Genomic DNA, 20,131 nt, shown 5'->3' on the forward strand with positions numbered 1-20,131 from the left:
GAAAACTAACATCTTTAAATGTTGTATGTGGTATTCATCTAAGGCATTTTCTGGTTTTAGAGAATACAACTACAATTAAGCTTTATGTTGAAAGACAATTATGCTCTTCCTTAACTCGAAAGTTGTGTCTGCTATATCAAGCAAATAACAATTTTAATAACCAACTAGTTTACAATACCTGGAGTCTAACTGGGCTATGAAATATAGAACACAGGGTTAAGTGCTTTCTCTCTTATTTTCCAACAGGCTATAGGCTATTCTGAAACACATTCCTGAGTTACATTTCATGAGGGCAAATCTAAACAACAAAGAAACATTTATCAGGCCTTCCCATGCCATGGACAATTATTACAAATAAAAAGGGTTTAGTTGAGCTATAATAAAGTATATTTAATATATAGTATTAAGTAGTATATAACTTTTACCAATTGCTAGTGTACTATACACATAACATAGAAATATTATTATTTGAAACACATTATTGTTATTATAATTATTTACAATGAGCCTGAAAAAAACAAGAATACAAATGTCATCAATTTTAATATTTGTTTGCCACATGTCTATATATGAATGTCAAAAACAATCATTTAAGATGAAGTAATAAAAATTAAAATTGAACTTTTTTTCCTTATTTTTTCAAATAAAGAGCTTTAGCATGCATTTCAAGGACTGAACATTTAATTTAAACCAGTATAAATGTGACTTGTCTGAAAAGTACATGTAAATAAAATTTTAAACATATTAAAGAGGACAGCACTGAAGCATATGTCTATATTGTAATAAACTCAGATTTCTTCACATTCTGCATAAAATTGTGCCGTTTGTTTTTATTTTTTAAATTACAATAATTACCTATGGCAATTATATACTGTCATGTAGATTGATTCAAATGATATAACCTTCCATATCTCATCAAGAATGAAATGAAACTATTGCTTCAACTTTATCTCCCTCTTATATAATTTTATATTTTGCCAGCCAGGAGAAGCAAGTATTCTGAAAGGATGATTATCTTTATGCAAGTACTCTTTAAATGAGATGACGTTCTAGGTTAAGGAGTTAGAATGCCTCAGTATTTTGCTGGAGTAAACTTTGTTTCCTAACTGGCACAATCTTTCAGCCGTTAGATGGGACCTGAGAATTAAAACAGCTAACTAAAACCTGTAATTACATCACATTTATGATTCTGAATTTGTCTACCTTAATCACCTTAAAAGTAACTGTGTTGGTGATTATCAGCTGGTCATTCACAAACACAGTATGATCAGATTGGTAATGAGGTAGTCTTTTCAGATGTGCATTGCACTGAGATTACTTAAGGTAGTTCTAGTATCTCCCATCTGCACCGTTTGGTTCAGATGTGAAGAGACAAGAAAGCCATTTCAAAACATGTAAGCTTTATTCATTATGCTTAGTAAAATTCATTAGTCAATCACAAATCTAAAGATGTGAGAAAGAATTCATATAGCAATGGGATGTTTGTGATGAATAACAGAAAGTGAAATGGATGGTGGTGAAGTGTACTAATACTACATTCTATTGCAATTGTTTTGTTAATATGTTAGAACTAATATGATGGATTTCTTGACACAAGCAAAATACTTTACTGGTTTGTATTAGGAGATAAATTAATGTTGCTTGGTCTAACACTATAACAATACAGTATCCTATAATAAACTTTCTCTTTTGAGTGTCAATCAGCAATAATGACAACTATTATGACAAGTATTAGTTGTCCAGAACATTGTGAAACAACCAAAAGATTATCTTATTAGCAATTAACTGTCTGCTACTACTATACAGCTAATAATACTATGACATAGAAGTTGATAAGATCAATATTGTTCTAGCTAATGTTAACACAGCATTTGGCTCAAAGCATTTAAGATTTATTTATTATACTATAAATATTAAACTGTATAAACAATATAAAACTGCAAATAAAGATATGATGCTTGAAATCAAATATAAAATTGTTTTAATATACTATAAATATTATAGTATAATATTTTAAATAAACATATAGGGTTTTTGGTGACGTGGGCAATGTCTCAACACCAACACCTTTTTTACTTAAACCAACAAAGCAGTAACACTGACTGCAGCGTGCGTAGGACTTTGTTTTAAATGGTAGACCATTTTAGTACACACGTATACACTTATCGGATGCCGTACCAATTAGAGTCAAATTATAATTTGAATGGTTACAGAGACCAACCTAAGAGTCAAAGGTTTCACATGCAGTGGATGTATAGCCTGTGCTCAAGTATTCCGTTATTCTCGCACGTCATGGTTTGAGGAGGCGCTGTAGCCAGCGGACAATATAGACGAGTCAGGCTGAAGATAGGTAATGTATCTTTGACCGAAAGTATCATTAAAGCAGTCATAGGTTTGATGTGAGCGGTGTCGTACACCGATATTATCTTATACGCCTGTTTTTAGCAACGTGGAATACACCTGATCGCATCAGCGAACAAAACGGACAAAAAGGTAAGGCGAAACAGGCCGTTATGCCACAAAACATCACCTAAAAGCTGGTCTATTATTCAATTCGCTTCACAAAATAGTCTGATAAAAAATAATTACTTGTTTTTTGTGCAAGCGCTGCTGTTTTTAAGTTGGGTATCGAGCCTGGATTGTATGCTAGATAAGAAAGCTGTCAAACCAATACCTAAAAGATAATGTCCCATAAAGCCTGTAGCCAATAAGAATTTTAGTGAAAGTATTTCTTGCTAGTTTCACAAAATAAGCAGTTGTCAATATTAAGTAATAGTTCTTCGAATTCTAGCATTTTGTCTCAACATGATGCCTTACATTTTGTCACGGCTGTTCAATAGAATGACAGCACGACTGAGATTTTACGACATTTACGCATCATGAACGTCACACAATGAAAGACAATACTAAACTGATATGTAACTCATCCACGAGTGTTTGCAGATGAAAGCCGCTGTCTCAGCGCAAAAAAAAAGAAAAAAAAATACATCTTCTGATCGTCTTGAAGGTGATGCCACGGCAAAGTTGGCTTTGTTTTGGTGATTATTCTCATTATATCTCATTATCTTAAATGTCCAAAAGATTAACAAGAGGTAATTATCCTTTAGGGGAATGCAGGAATACAAAATATAGGCGAATATTTTTAAAGGTTATTTCAGAAAATCTGACTGAGGAGAAAATGCAATTGTTCAGAAATGGAGATGAACGGTGCTTTAGTCGCTAGGCGAATCATTAAGGGACCATCTAAAAAGTACGCAGACTGGACGCTTTGTTATTTTTTAGGTATTTTTTTAACGGAAGCCTGAAACACATTACTATAGTAAAGAAGGTAACATCCTTTTGCGTAAGTTCCAGTTTCCAAAAATCCTCCATTGTTAAGTGTTTATTTGTTTGTTTATTATTTCATTGCTGATAGACTTCATCAGTTGTATAAGTGACACCTACTAATGAGGAGTTTTCTTTTACCTCTCAAACTCCTTGTGGTTCACAGACAACAAATATTGTGATATATTTAATGGTATTCCGTTTTATCTCTAGTCAATTTGCTTTTAGCATTAGGCGCTTTTTGGCTGTTGTCCACATTTTATTTGGCACATTTCTAACTTTATCTGGCATCGACTATCTGAATGATTTAGTGGTGTGTGTTTTAATCCCGTAAAGTATTTTTCAGCCATCTGAAGCACCTAGCCTAATTGTTTCATACCTAAGTGGTATTATTCTATTGCCTGATGGCAGTACAAGAGCAAAACGTAAATGGTTTTATGTTCTAGTAATTTTGAGATTTGTGGCATGGAGATTTACTTGGAAATCTGTTTTATTCTCTGCACAAAGGTTTCTGTGGTCTTTTTCATGAATAAACAGTGATAACTGTATATTTTGTCTGTGCATATACAAATTCATATCAGTCTATGCTGTATACATAAGTATAAACTCACAAGTACAATTATAGTATAAATGTAAATTAAAAGCATCCAGCTAATGCCCATCCTTTGGTTGAAAAAGGGGGCAGTCATAAAAGGCCATTAAAAGTTGACAATGTATATAACAGGGTTTCAGTATAGTCAGCCAATGGACTTCAGTGTGCAGTAGTACTACTAGCAGTAGTGGGTTACAACATAAAATTGTCTGTAAAATGCAAGGTATACCTTATTAGGTAAGCTATAGGGTAGGTGTACAGTTGTGACGAAACGTTTATGAGACTAGCACAAATTTTGGTTATCACAAAGTTTGCTGCTTCAGTTTTATGGTGGCAATTTGAATTAACTCTAGATTGTGAAGAGTGATCAGATGAATTGCAATGAATTGCAAACTCATTCCTTGCCATGAAAATTAACTTAATTACAAAAATGACTGCATTCCAGCAACTGCATTTCAGCCTTGCCACAAAATCACTTGCTAACATCAATCCAGTGATCTTCTCGTTAGCTCAGGAGAAAGTGTTAACGAGGACAAGGCAGATGATATCACTCTGTCATGCTTAGAAGAGCAGACTGGATACTTTAAAAGGATGGTGGTACTTGATGTTTTCTTCTGTTAACCATGGTTACCCCCAAGGAAACATGTGCAGTCATCAGTGCTTTGCATCAACAGGGCTTCACAAGCAAGGACATGGCTGCATGTAAGATATCGCATAAATGAACCATTTATTGAATCAAGAACTTCAAGGAGAGTGATTCATTCACAGTGAAGAAGGCTTCAGGGTGCCCATGAAAGTCAAGTAAGTGCCAGGCCTGTCTCCTACAGAGGATGCAGCTATAGGATTGGGTCACTACCAGCACAGAGATTGCTCAGGAACGGAAGAAGTGTATCTGCATGTACAGTGAAGTGACGGCTTTTGGAGGATGGCTTGGTGTGAAGGGCAGCAAAGAAGCTACTTCTCTCCAAGAAAAAAATCAAGGACATTCTGCAGGAAGTATAGGGATTGGACTGTCAAGGACTGGGATAGTTATTTTCTCTGATGAAGCCCCCTTCAGACTGTTTGGGACATCTGGACAAATGACTGGAGAAGAAAAGGTGAGTGCTACCATGAGTCCTGTCATGCCAACAGTGAGGTGTCCTGAGATTCATGTGTGGGGTTGCTTCTCCTCCAAGGGAGTGGGTTTGCTCAATTTTGCCTAAGAACACTGCCATGAATAAGGAATGGTATCAAAACGTCCTCTAAGAGCAACTTCTTCCAATGATCCAGGAGCAATTTTGTGATGAACAATGCTTTTTCCAGCATGATGGTGAACCATGTCACAACGCAAAAATGACAACCAGGTTCCTCAGTGAACAAAACATTGACATTTTGGGTCCATGGCCATGAAATTCCCCAGATCTAAATCCCATTGAGAACCTGTGGTCAGTTCTCAAAAAGAGGGTGGACAAACACAGAAACTGTGATCAACTGTGACCAGAAGCTGATATCCAGCATGCCAAGGTGAATTACAGAAGTCTTAACAAAGGGCCAACACTAAATGTTTCTGCTTAAACTGTATGTATTTGTCAATAAAAGGTTAAACTTATAAAATGATTATAATTGTACTTCACAATACCATATAAACATCTGGCACAGGATCTAAAAAAAAAACTGAGGCAGTAAACCTTTGTAAAAACCAAAATTAGTCAGTCTCAACTTTTTAGCCATGACTGGACTGTACAGTACAAGCATAGCAGTCCAGAAGTTGATTTTGCAAACAGTCATGGCAAGTTTTCACTAACTCCGCAGGTGCAAAAGAAGCATAGTGGCAGGAAGTGCTAGTGCTACATATTGCATGACTTACAAATTTATCAGATAAGTGCAATATAATTGTAAGGTGTCCTTTTTGAATAAAAAGCTTTAATGCCAGCATAAGGTGGCATTATAAATAAGATGCGCTGCACTACTCAAACATAAAGAGGAATGAGTGTTAGGAGAACATGAGGTACATGTGTAAGGAAGCACTGCTGGTTGAGCAGGTCCTTTGATCAAAGATTGAGTGAGTTGTGTGTGGGTTTTTTTTTTGTTTGTTTTTGTTTTTTGTTTTTTTTTAAGGTTGTGAGGAACCTCCCATGACTGGAAGGACCTGGATAACTTGTTTTTAGGATGGCTGACAATCAGATTGGCTCCTGTCTTCTGCAGTGGTTTGATGGAATGTCACAGTAGCCCAGTCAGTAGGCAGTTTGGATAAGGGTGGGAATTGCGGTGCAAAGAATGCACTCATAACTTTAATATTTATAATTTCAATGTATTGGTATATTCACAATAAACAGATGTCATCATCTAAAACTGAATACCAAGTCAATAATTTTGTGTTTTTGTTTAAAAACAACTATATTGCCAAATGACAATTTCTCACCCTCTTTTTAGTACTGTAATGCCTGTAGTGATGTGTGTATGATTCTAGGGTAATAACATTTTCTTCCTGAACAGACAGAAATGCATCAGTTTATTAGGAAGCTTGTGTCTTGTCATTTTGAGGAAAAAAAATAGAAAATTCACTCAACCTTTCATCAACTGAACAATACAATTTAACAACATAGTTCAATTGCTCACCCTTTAGTCTGTATATCTCCTTTGTGAGCATAATTTCCCAAAGCCTTGCATAGGACTTATACTGGGAGTTGTTCAGGATCCTTGTTAAATTTTACCCAAATCTGCAGGATGAAAGATGGCAGATTCATTATAAATATCAGGATAAAAACATTCACTTTACAAATGTCAAGTTGCATTAATGTAGATTTGCTTACTTCTTCAGAGGTTCCTTAAATTGCCACACCAATCTGTCAATACCAAAACTCAGCCACCTCCTTATATTATTTGAACTGAAAATGTGGGAAGTTCACCATCCATATCTGCAAAATAATCTGCCATCTGTACCTCTAATAAACCACACAGGTACATGCACAGGTAAACATTCTTCATATCTGAATATCTTCATATCTTAATCTGTCTTACATTCAAACATACTTTCAGACTGGACATTCTCATCCTCCTACAGCTCTGCAAAGCAAAGTTGGAGCTTCTCAAGTAAGCCAACTGTTTTGGTCCAGGTCTTCAGTACCTTATGTTTGGTCCCCATCTTCAGCAACTAAGGGAACCTGATGGAGGTTGTCTCAAGAGTGAGGTTCAGAATCCTGCTTCCTGGTTCAGAATCCAGCTTCAGTATACACTTCCACACTAAAATGAGCTGCTTGATAGTGTAAACCAGTATATGTATGAGTCAAATCTTGTTGCATTTTGTGAGACTAATATATTCCATTAATATACTGTTATGGAATCTAGTGAATATTTCTGTTTATATTTCTTGTAAGATTTATATTTCTATATTAATATTTTCTTAATTTCATTTCCTTTAGGTTTGCATATTTAAACCTGTTTCCTTCTTTCACTCAATGCCATTGTTCAAAATTCTAAGATGGTGATCTGATTTTCTAGGTTTTTTTTAGCTTTGCTTTCCCTAGTTCCTCATTTCCCACATTTCCCTGAGTTCCCCTAGTTCTTGTCATCTTTGTCTTGATATCAAACTCTCCGAGTTGATGATCCTGCTTTTTTTTTTTTTTTTTTGATGATCCACCCATTTTCAAGTATGAATTTTCCTGTCATAATGAAGTCTGCTTGCTTTCAGGCACCAGCCTGCTTCTGTAGTGATGACCTCTGCAGAAATTAGATGTTAAAAAGAAATTGCCCATCATTCTTGGCCTCAAACATTTCACTTCATGTTCTCTTATGATTTTCTTGTCACATGCCACCTAAGTGAAAATCTGGTGCTTTGATCATTTATGGATGTTTAATCCAAAGATAAAATCTGAGTGAAACCAGGTTTCATATGTGCGCTCAGGAGGACTGGCTGAGAAATGGCACTTCCTCTTATCTCTTGTTAATTGTTAATTGTGACTCTCGTTAATTGTTCATTTCTTGAATCCATTTAAAGGAAACATGGAAACCTATGAGCAATTCTATCTGCGTACACTGACTAAACTGGAGTCTGAAAGGAAGTATGAAAAGAACATCCCTAGACAATGTACACCACCCGCTTTCATTTATTTCCATGGGAGGACAGTTCTGTCACCTCTGGTGAGTACACATCTAATGGACATATGTCATAAACTGTACAGACTAAGTAATTAAATGATTGAATACATTTACAATGAAATGTGTGTGTGTGTGTGTGTGTGTGTGTATGTAGCTGAGTGAGAAGGAGCTTGAGGAGATGGCTCAGTACAGGCAAAGAGCTGCAAGGATGGAGGCCAAAAGACAGACATGCTGTAAGAATAACCTGATAAATCAGGTTCAAAAGATCTTGGACAACAGAGCGAATGCCTTTACAGTGACTGACCCTGTAGGGCATATAAACATAGGAGAAGAAATACTGACTAATAACCAGTCTGTGAGCTCACTAGCAGAACATCCAGATGCCCTAAGCAGAAAACATGGAGAAAAGATAGAGAGGGATGATGAGATTGGGAATAAAGGAATTCCAAATCTCTGCCTGCTGCAGAGGTCACGAGAGTACATTGACAAGGAGTCATGTCAGCGAGGGTTAAAAGTTCACAGCAGGTCACCTGTATCCTCAGAGAATAAAGAGAATGACAAGGCCAGTCCTATGGGTGAGACTAATAGTGAACCATCATGCTCTGTCCAGTACCATAGCTCCTTCAGTTCAGGTCAAGCTAAGACTTTTAAGAAGCCAAAACCCATAAATGAGGCTACGCTTGGCCTCGACTCTTTATCTGGCTGTTCTTCCCACAGTTTGCTGAACACAGACTCTGCCCTAAGCCCTAGACCTCATCGTGGCCGCCCACTCTCTGCCGGCAACATTCTTCTCTCATATCCTCTTAGCCCCAGTGAAGCAGGGATCGTAGCTAGGGGGAGTTCTCAAGGCTGTGGGCCTCTGTCAGGCTTTGAGAAGAGGCTGCTAGAAGGCGAAGGACTTAGTGGAAGTCGACGAGCCAGTCATTCTGGTTCCAGCCCTCTAAATGAATTAGGTGGCATTAACAGTACACCAGACCCAGGACAGGACCTCATAGAAGCCGGGTTCCGGAGGAGGTGTCACACCCTGGACAGTAACTTGGGTCCATCTCATCAGAGCCCTCCTATAAACCGAAGCCAAGAGAGAGTTCCCCGCTTTATGGCAGGTGTGCTGCAGAGGACGCCCACTCGCCGCTCCCCACCTGCCCAGCTCAGCCCACCATTTATGCTAGAGATCCCCACTTCACCCCACCTGAGGGCCAGCCTAAGCCAAGACCTTCAAACCTCTTCATGCAATAACAAACAACAGCTAATCACAGAGGGAAACAGTGTTATTGGTACATTGATGGACATGAAACAGACAGGTAAGGAAAGCTGAAGATGATAATTATTACATGAAAGAAATTGAAATGGATGAAAAGAGCTTTGGCAGTTATACTGTAAAGAAACTTTTATGTATGTCTGTAGTGTGTTTATGGAGCATAATGTGCAATGTGCTGTGTGTCTCTTAGAGGAGGTACAGTGGCAAGTACAGGCTCTAGAGGAGATTCATAGAACTATGAAGGAAGAACATGCTCTACAGATATCTCTACTTATGGCTGAGCAGGAGAGAGAGCAACAGCACCTCAGACAGGTTAGAATGTAGAGCTCCCCTACTGTCCTACTGTTAAGACTGCATATTTGCTCTTCTTTCCTTCTTTATTTATTTTTCAGACTAGTTAATACTTGATCATAAATATACTTTTACATGTAAAATGTTACTAAATAAATAAATAAATTTATATATATATATATATATATATATATATATATATATATATATATATATATATGTATATATGTATGAGAGAGAGAAAGAGATGTTCAAAATTGTTGTATTACATTATGGTATTTATTGCTAAATTTTAGAAACATTTTAGATTTTTCTTCACAATTGGAAGTCTTCCATATTCTTGTTTTGTAGGTTGTTTCCTATTACTAAAAAGAAGGTTAAAAAAAACTGAAAAGATGAATATGACCACTTAGTCCTTTGAGGAGTACGGTCACACTGATGTGATCAGTTCTGGCTAATCTCTTGTGGAGTATTATCACACTGATTAAAATGTTAGGAATCAAGGTTCCTGTGTTCTTCTACTAGACTAGAAATGAATGTTTTGTTGTTGTTTATCAATTTGATATGCATGTGCCTCTGACAGGAGCTGGAAGAGAAGGGAAGGCAGATAAGGGATCAAGATGGTGTGTGTGCTGTTGTGGGTGATGGGGGAGGTGAGTGGAAGGCAGTTGATGAGCATGCTCCATAAGATCAGCTGAGAGGTCATCATAATGCTTCACAACTAGCATATGGATTTTGTCACTAGTGTTATAATAGCAACATAACGCATAAAGCATGCTAAATAATTTCTGATAAAGTATAAGTAACAGTAATTTTCATTACATTAAAGTAATTCTCATTACATTTATCAGATGCTGTTGTGCAGAGAGGCATAATATAGTGTTTTGTTACAAAAGCACTTACAATAGCGCATTTTCAGTAGTGTTCCAAGATATCTCTCATAGTGGTATTTATATCAGCACTGGTTACAGTTACAATAAAATTGAAATGATCATGATTTTTGTATTCCTGTGTATTGATGGTCTTACACAGGTCTCCAGTCTCCTGTTACTTTAGGTGTTATTGCACCTGCCATTCCATCTGCAGCTTTCTTATGGGGACCAAACTGGGCACTGAGTAAACCCAGGAATAGACTAAGCCAGGTGTGTGAGATGTTTGACTGAGATTCAGACGTGTTCATATGTAGGTTCTGGTTTTACTGAGATTCAGATATGTTCATATGTAGGTTCTGGTTTTACTGAGATTCATATGTTTTAGGACATATAAAACCTTTAGCACAGGCCAAGCTAGAACTGGTTGGACACAACTGTAAACTTACACATTATCTATTTAGGAAGAATAGTTTTGCTGTATGAAAGCTTCTGTTAATGTAGACAAGAAATATGTCTTTCACTTTCAGCCTTTCTTGTTTGGCCACACAACTGTAATGTTAATGTTGGTTTATAAACCTCTTGTGATTTCAGTGTGCTACCAAATGTGCTTGCAGGTGTTAAATGCAGAGCAACAGAAGGCACTGTGTCGTCTTAGTGCCATTGCTCGAGGATTCCTTACTCGCCGATTACTGAACACTGAAAAAGTCAAATATCTGCGTCAAACAGTAAAGGTGAAACTTTATAGTAGTATGGATTTAGACATACAGCATCCACAGACATAAGGAGTTTAAGATATTTTGCTATGTTTAGGTCAAATAGTCTATGTAAAAGACTGGTGCTTCACCTTTAGCACATGCTGCTAACAAGGTCAAACTAGGTGGATTTTCAAAGCAAAAAGCTGAATGTTCTTGTTTAGCCAAATCAGTTATCAGAAATGAAACCCACTGAGCATATTTCCCGGGACTGACTACAGGACATTTACGGACATCACCACTGTTATCCAATGTGAACACTACTGAGCATGTTTTCCAGGACTGACTACAGGACATTTACGGACATCACCACTGTTATCCAATGTGAACACTACTGAGCATGTTTTCCAGGACTGACTACAGTATATTTTTGAAAGCTGCCACTGTAATCAGACATGTACACCACTGAGCATGTGTCCCAGGATTGACTACAGTACGTTTGTGGAAGCTGCCAAGGTTATCAGATGTGAACGCCACTGGGCAGGTTTCCCAGGACCAACTATGTATGTTTGTGGACGCTGCCACAGTTATCAGATATGAACACCAATGACCATGTTTCCCAGGACTGATTACAGTACGTTTGTGGAAGCACAGGGCCAACATATGAACAATGAGGATTACTGTATCAGATTATTCTATTCCAATTTGGAGGTTTATAATGAAGATATTTGTAATTATGATATTAGTCTGATTACTAGTGGATAATTATATAAGACGATAACCAATTCCAAAAACTCACTTTTTCACTTGATCACTACCTTATGTTTTTGCTTCCACAGGACACCCAAGAGTTTATCTCTACTTTTCATACAGAAGCACCACAGAAAAAAAGTAACCTCTCAAACCAGGACGTCTCACTGCAGGAGAGAGTCCGAGCCCAGGTAAACATTACAAGTGAACAAAGAGTGATAAATTATTTAAGAAAAGCTGTTGATGTTTTAGAAATGTAATGTGTGACTCTCCCCTATTGTTAGATATGCTACACATTCACTGCTTACTCAATTGTGAGAAATAGGTTTGGGATCCTTGGGATTATCTATATATATTTAGTAATATATATTTAGTAACTAGTGTTGTGTCCTTTATTGGCAGTAACTTTGAACAAATCCATTCTCTAACTACTGCTTGAGCTGTTTCATGTGCAAATTTGGGATGTCGTATTTTGACAGCCTGCTTCAGATTGTCTCAGTGTACTTCAGCCATCTGGTGTATGAAATTAACCGGGCCAACGCATTTGTGTTTAGTAATGAAGAAGAATTTATTCTGTTAATTTATACTTCAATAAATTACATTTTTATTTCTGAATGAAATTATTCTAATCTTCTAATCTAATCAGTAGAATAGGTGTTTGTTGTTATTTCTAATAAACTATATTGAAAAAGCAGCTATAGTAGGGAGTCTGATTCTATGGTTCATAATTTGTCATGGCATTTAGCTGACACTTTTATCCAAAGCAAGTTACAATTATGAGTACAACTTGAGCAATTAAGAGCCTTGCTTAGGGGCCCAACAGTGGCAATGATGGGACTTGAACCAGCAACCTTCTGATTGCTAGTTAAGTACCTTAACTACTGAGCTGCCTCTGCCCTATTTAGTTACATTGTAACTGGGACAATGTCTCCTTGGCTGAACAGTTCAGAATTTGCTACATTTACTTGTTTGTTTATTTATTGTTTGGTTGTATAAATTAAGATAATGTTAAATGTTTACATCTCTTTGATAAGGATTCAACTGATATGGAGAGTAGCTCCAATATACAACAACCACTAGATAACGCTCTAATCCTTTTTTTTTTAACATTGAGAGCGAATATACAACACATGATGCTGTTCTATTTTTCTTGACAGACTGGCTATATTTGAAGTATATCTTTTTGAATTTGTGTATTTTATTGTAAGTTATACATGGCTGTTTTCCTTTACATGTCTATATAATTAATAGCTGGTTGATTAATTTAAGTTTGCACATGCTAAGTTTAGCCTTTAATAGATGAGGTTTTGAAATGCTCTAATAAAACTTTAATAGTGAAAGCTTCACATTTAAAATGTGCCCTTTTCCAATGGAGTTGATGTATGAAGCCCACAGACCCTGCTGTTGTTATCAGCTGCAAGAGATGTCAGATAATTCCCCAATACAAACCATATTTGCATTGTTAAATGCACATTCATAAAGGAAAGCTACTTTGTTTTTGAACAATTATAAATATGAGTTTTTAATTTGTCTCTTTCAGCTACGTGCAGCATTGTTTGACATTCATGATATATTTTTTGCAATTACGATGGATGAACGATTGGCACTGCTGGCACAGGACAGAGAGCTTCGTGCAGAAAGAAAACTCAGAGAAATGGTAAACAGTTCTCCATGTTTTACACTATTAAAGTGACCAATCACTGAGAAGAGTAATTTTATGTTTGTCAGATATAAAAGGCTTAAGTTTTAACTCCTTTGATTTACTTTGTAGGCTCCCTAAGCTATAATAGCAGGAATTTTTGTCACCTATGGCATTTCTTATAGACTCATAAATTGTGAACCTAAATGTTTAGACCAAAGGTTTAAACATTTTGCCAATTAGATAAGCAAAATATTATAATGTGACTTTAAAACTATAGAATGAAAGTGATTTTTAATCTCTGAGATATGTTGCTTTGGTCATCAAGTCCTGAAACCAGATGTTTAAAGTGAAGCTGAGTTTATAATACTACGACTATTAATAATAATAATAATAATAATAATAATAATAATAATAATAATAATAATAATAATAATAACATTATTATTATTATTAGTAGTAGTAGTAGTAGTAGCATATTTTTGACGAGTTTCGTCCATCTGATGAAAGAAAATCACAGAAAGTGACTGGCCTATCTGAAGGAAGTGAATTTGTCATTAAACCTATGTTCTCCTTTATAATAGATAACAGGCAAAAATATAGTGGTTATGTAATATAAGTAAACAAATAATTAATAAAATACAGAGGAATATACATTAAAACAGAAACAAATACTCACAGACATGCTATCCCATGGTATTGTTACAGGTCACCTAAAAAAGGCCACCTAATATGGCCAGTAGTATGTATATTATCCAAAATATGATGTAACGTGCATTGCAATCTTATCAGTGTCCATGCATCCTGAGAGAGCTGGAGCAAATCAGCCATGAAGAGTAGACAAACGCTATAGGCTGTTCAGAAAGCATGTTTGATTTCAAAACTTTTATCTTGGAGTTACTGAATACATGCAATACTCAACAATAAAAAAAAAAATAAACAGATAAAACAGCAAAACTGACTAACATTTTGAACTGACCTGGCCGTAATAGTTTTGCATTGAAATAAGTGATTTCTATGCACAATTACAAAGGAGCAATTATTTATTAGGGGTGTTTTGCCAGTTTTATATGAAATATTTCTTCCTCCTTGCTGCATAGAACTTTTATCAAATGTTGTGGACAGTGATAAATATCTATTTAAACATACACAATAGCAAGTCAGAATACAAAGGTGGCTGGATAATTCTTGATGCTACTTTAGCATAAACCCCAACTGAATAAATGCTGTGATTAACAGGAAAAAGCCAAGGGTCCTAAAGAGAAGATGATTTTGTCTGCCGTCACCCAAAAAGTTCTGGACAGGAAAAAGCAGAGGTAAAGGATCAAAAGGTGTATCTGAAAGAAATTTTTTTTAAACAATTAATCTCTTTGTGTATTGGTCAGAATTGGAAGAGTTCTAAATTTGCTCTGCTATAAATTTGAATCTCTGCTTCTTTCTCAGAGTGGGCGAATCTCCAGTTCAGACCAGAAGGGCGCAGCAGAAGCCTAAGAGCCCCCTTACAAGCAGGTGAGAGCTGGATAGGCAAAGCATCTAGTGCAATAACCAAAACAGGAGCAGAAGAGTGAAAGACACTGTCATGTGCAAGCACACAGAAAACCCAATGAGTCTAAAGAATATAGTATCTCAAAAGTGGCTGTGTCCTGAATTTTCTATTTTACAGCAATAGAATTATGATATAATTTGTGCTAAGGTGAGAGCAGATTACATGTTTTACTGAACTCTACTTTTGGCAGGAGGTCACAAAGATAGTAAGATATGTTTTGGTGAAAATGTTACTAGAGATGATAAAATGTTAAAAATGATACAGCTGCACACCCTGACCACATATAGGTCATTTTTATCATCATCGTATATATATATATATATATATATATATATATATATATATATATATATATATATATATATATATATAATATAATTAAGCATTTATTTTTTCTGCTTCAGGCAGTTTACCATCCAAGCTGTGTCAGATATACAAATGCTCTGGAAAGTTAAAGTTAAAACAAGACAATTAGACAAGCCTACACATATGCACCTGCTTACAAAGCAAAATGTATGTAATGGCAGAAAATATAAATTTAGTGATTTTATGCCACCAAATATTTCAGCCATAACTCAGTTTTTACTAGTAAAATTTGAGATATGCAATTTTACTTGTAGAAATTCTAAAGACATACTATGAAATTTTTACTTGTTGTAACATCAGATCAGCATATTAAAATAACTTGATGAATCAAAATCCCAGACAAGCGTATGACTACTCAAAATTACTTTGTCGATATGTTGCCATTATTTAAAATTACTTTCTTTCCACAAGTAATTTCCACAAGTTTTTGTAAATTGTAAATTAGGATGTCTGCGCTAATTTTGACTAGTTAAAAAAATATGTCCAGCGCAGTGTTTTTACAAATGATGCATTAACTTGGAATTGTATTACAGACTATCAGAAATAATTACAAAATAAGGATAAAATCAGAACAGATCAGCACAAATATGAAATACCTATTTAGGCATATGGTTATTTATCCTAGTACTAAATGCTAATAGCAGTAAAATGATTTTATTTCCTTCTTTTTACCCGTTGTTGTACCTGATATATATATATATATATATATATGCACTGCATATATAGCCTGTACATTTAAAATTTTAATGTCCTCAAGATACCTTTGCCTGCGCAGCAGTCCAGGAAAATATGACATCCTGATACTTCTACTAATTTTATTTTATGCATTTTAAATATCACACCCCTTTGTAACAATATTAATTAACTGAGATTGTACAGGGAGGTTGTGGATGAATCTCGTTGGACGTGATACATAGTGATGGAAAGGTAATGGACCGTTATCAAGGCTTTTATCAAACAAACCTATTAGCATGTTATAATTTGAATAATGTAGTGCTAATAGGGGTGCTGTCACCTTCTGTATTACCTTCTGCCAGTGTATATTTAATTTTAGTCAAAAGGTTTGTGTTCTAATGAACCTGCATTAATGTGAACCTGCATCAAGTCATTATTGATTACAACATTTTTTACTTAATCTGCTCATCAGATTTAGCCAGAAAGTGTCATTTCATATCAGCAGTGTACATTTTATTTATATTTCATATTTATTCAGTACAATTTCTATTCAGCCAATTCAGCTGACAGGCTAAAATTTAACACACAGCCAAAATATTTGTAAGCAGAGTTTTAAAATAATTTCATCAGATTTATCCCAACACTGCATAACAGAAAAACAATTACAATCTGAGTAACAGGGTAAGTAAGTAAATGTATAAATACTTATTTGTTATTGATTAATAATGCTGTGTAGGTTATGCCAACAAAACATTTTTCTCTCCATTTGTATGTTTCTAGGAGTTTGCATAGGAAGACTCCAGAGGAGCGAGTGAAGCGCTCAGACAGTCTGAAGAAACAGCACTCACTGGGTGAACGTGGTCCTGTCTGGCCTAGGATACTTGATGAGCTGTAGCACTACAACGCATAGTTCTACTGTTTCAAAGATATAATGACAGACCCAGCCATACCAACAAAGCATTTTGCTTTGAATGTAGAACAGACCTTAATGTCATGCATTGTGGTTTGAGGAGAGAATGAGAAAGTGCAGAGGGGGAGAATAACTTTGTGAACTTTTAAGATGAAGAGTTTAAGATGAATTCTACTATAGGTAGGAGGAGTTTCAATTTTTTTTTTCTTTTTTTTTTTCTGAACTTCAGTTATAGGATCCATAAGGTTCTGTTTGGGGGCTTAACCTACAACCCAGCCTCCTTAGAGAACAGTAACTTTTTTTTTTTAGTTTACATGTTTATGGAGTAATAAAGCCACTCTAAAGAGAAAAATAACAAAATAAAGAATAAATAAAAAAGAAATAAAGAGCTAGCTAGAGTTAGAAAACCATGCGCAGAGGTGAATAAGGCTATTAAATAAATAAAGGAATTATATAGCTTCTGAACCCTGTAATAGTGTTACAGGGAATGTTAAAGATGTTTAAATTGTAAGCATGATGGGTGTTTTTAAATTCAGATGGCCTATATGTAGTTTACTGGGTCTCTGACATATTTCATGATTTGTAGTAATGTTATTTCATTAATGTGATTCGTTAAACTTTCCTATGTAAAGCACTGAAATTTTGGACTCAGAATGAAAAGTGCCACATAAATAAAGACTATTATTATAGTTTTTATTATTATTGAATGATTGGGCATTGAATGTGTGCATGTGTATTTCCTAAGGGATGAGACAGATTTAAAGGGCACTAATAAAATGGAGTGAGTGGGTCGACAGCGCCCCTGCACTATGGGTTTACATTTGCACGAATATAGCCCAAAAAAAGAATCAATAACACTGTAAGAGGAATAGTAAGAGAATCTAGTGGACATGCTATATTTGTTATAAGATTTCATTAAACATTTTTAAAAAATCCCCCTTTCTTGCAATTCTTACCAATTTATTTGAGGGGTAGAGATATACAAGTAGAGTCCCCAGAGCTGCCTGTCTGAGCTGTCACACATACAGATAAACAAAGAAACACAAGCAGTGGTGTAGGTGTCATTTCAGCTTTGGGGGAGACACTGCTCACACCAAACAACCTAACACATCATATGAGTTCTGTGAGCAGTAATTATTTGGGGGGGGACACCCCCTCCTCCAAAACTATGCCTGTGCACACCAGTGAGAATTTGCTGGCATCCCAGATAAAGGTTGCATATGTTCATTTACGTGGGAGTTTAAATAATGTTCACATTTCCTATTAAAATCACATTAAATCCTGTGACTAAATACCTAAACATTTCAAGATCAAAGAAAAGCATTCTATCTTTTAGCCAGGCACCATGTGAAGGAGGGATATTTGACTCCCAGAGCAAAAGTATTGCACTTGACCAATAGAACAAAACACAAAAAAATAAAATCTTATATGCACTCATATGAATCTCATTCTACCTACAAAGGGATATTATCTAATGGCATCCCAAAGACTGCTGCAGCAATGGGCATGGGTACATCTTAAATCTAAGAACCTTAGAGAGAGTAGGACTGAGCATGATTAATAGTCCTATGTATTACCTCCATCTGGATGAAACTGAAATGGACCCAGGTGGAGGAGGAGTGGTGTCTTCCCATGAAAGGTCCTTGAAAACATTCCTCAGTCAGCACTACTCCCAGCTTCTCTCACCATTTAGATATTGTTTTGGAGACACTGTGGTTAGACCAGGAAATAAAGCTGTGGTAAGAACATGATGATTTCTGGGTTGCAGAATCTAAAGGAAGACTGGGAGAGAAGCCAAGCTAATTCTACATGCAATGGAGAAACTGAAAAAAACAAATATAAAAACATAAAAATTTGCACATACAGATAAAAGTGCAGAATAATTCACCCAAAGATATCTTTGCTCTGGAGGGCAGACTGATTTTTGGGGACAGACCCCAAGTTGGATACAAAATTAAATTTAAAATGATGTTGGATCCATTCAGGGTAAACAGGTTTTTCTTTTTAATATGGTGACCACGAAACAATGGAAGAAAGGAAAAAAGGAGGGAAAGATTGTGAAGTTAAAGTTTACTTAGATTACTGATAAACTAAGACTAAACTTGTAAAACCACTACAGCATGAATCACCCTGTAGTTGTTCACAGTGATCACAATGGTCATTGGTCTGGCATGATCCATCAGCAGAGTCAATCTTCTAGCCCTGGCAAGTGATACCACACAGTGACCTCTGATAGACTGGCAGAGCAAGAGGACGAGGCAATGTTTTGCTGAATAATATTCACATGATGACTGCTAGGTGAGAAAGGAACAAGAAAGGAGTGCTTGCCATAAGATAACTACAAGATCCCATCCTAAAGAGCACTGCATTTATTTATTGGTTGTTGCATGATCTCTCCCAAGACAGAAACCAGTTGCAGAAGCTTGTTAATGGAGGCTTGGGGGCTGCAGGTTTATAAATGGTTTATACATAAATATATAAAGTTTATGGTTTACCCGGTTTCTAACCTGCAGCAATGCAGCAGGTAATTTGTTTACAAATTTACTTTGTTTTAAAATCATAGGGCTTATGCTAAGTAGTTTATTTAAATACAAAGTACTATTATTTTTAAACAATAAAGCACCCAGAAGGAAAAGGTAATGTTTGGTATACTGTGTTATTTGTCTCTTTTCCGTTAATTAAACCTTCGTGAGTAAACAAAAACTCAGGAAGTTAATGTTTTCTGACCAGCAAACACACACACACACACACACACACACACACACACACACACACACACACACACACACACACACACACACACACACACACACATTTCCTTCCTGGGATTACCAGTATAAACATGCCGCGGTTATAGTGTTGTAATTTGAACTGGGCAGCTCATAGGTTTAGACTGTATGTATGTGAAAAATTGGAAAATTAAAAACGTCTGGTCAATAATAATGAAAATGTTTCTCATAGCCTGCAGAGAAAAGGTTATATAAATATGTGTCGAACTCTATAATGTAGCCTGTATATATTAGTATTCTTTTTGAATAATAATAATAATAATAATAATAATAATAATAATAATAATAATTCGGCTCTTTTTAATAATAATAATGTTTCTGCTTCCAAAATATTATCTATGAAACAGAAA

General features: G+C 35.7%; 1 protein-coding gene across 1 annotated transcript; it reads left to right on the forward strand.

Annotated features, from left to right (window-relative positions):
• The first annotated feature begins 2,117 nt into the window (after positions 1 to 2,117).
• ccp110 (centriolar coiled-coil protein 110) lies at positions 2,118 to 17,503 on the forward strand. Its single transcript, XM_027006552.3, has 12 exons — positions 2,118 to 2,493; positions 7,893 to 8,035; positions 8,148 to 9,294; positions 9,442 to 9,563; positions 10,126 to 10,195; positions 10,575 to 10,684; positions 11,029 to 11,145; positions 11,946 to 12,047; positions 13,397 to 13,513; positions 14,735 to 14,811; positions 14,939 to 15,004; positions 16,863 to 17,503. Exons 2-12 carry the CDS (start codon positions 7,898 to 7,900, stop codon positions 16,975 to 16,977), a joined length of 2,181 nt encoding a protein of 726 aa, XP_026862353.2. The 5' UTR covers positions 2,118 to 2,493; positions 7,893 to 7,897; the 3' UTR covers positions 16,978 to 17,503.
• The last annotated feature ends 2,628 nt before the right edge of the window (positions 17,504 to 20,131 follow it).

Source organism: Electrophorus electricus, chromosome 3, assembly GCF_041902795.1.
Source record: "Electrophorus electricus isolate QZ-2024a chromosome 3, ASM4190279v1, whole genome shotgun sequence".
Lineage (NCBI taxonomy): Eukaryota > Metazoa > Chordata > Actinopteri > Gymnotiformes > Gymnotidae > Electrophorus > Electrophorus electricus.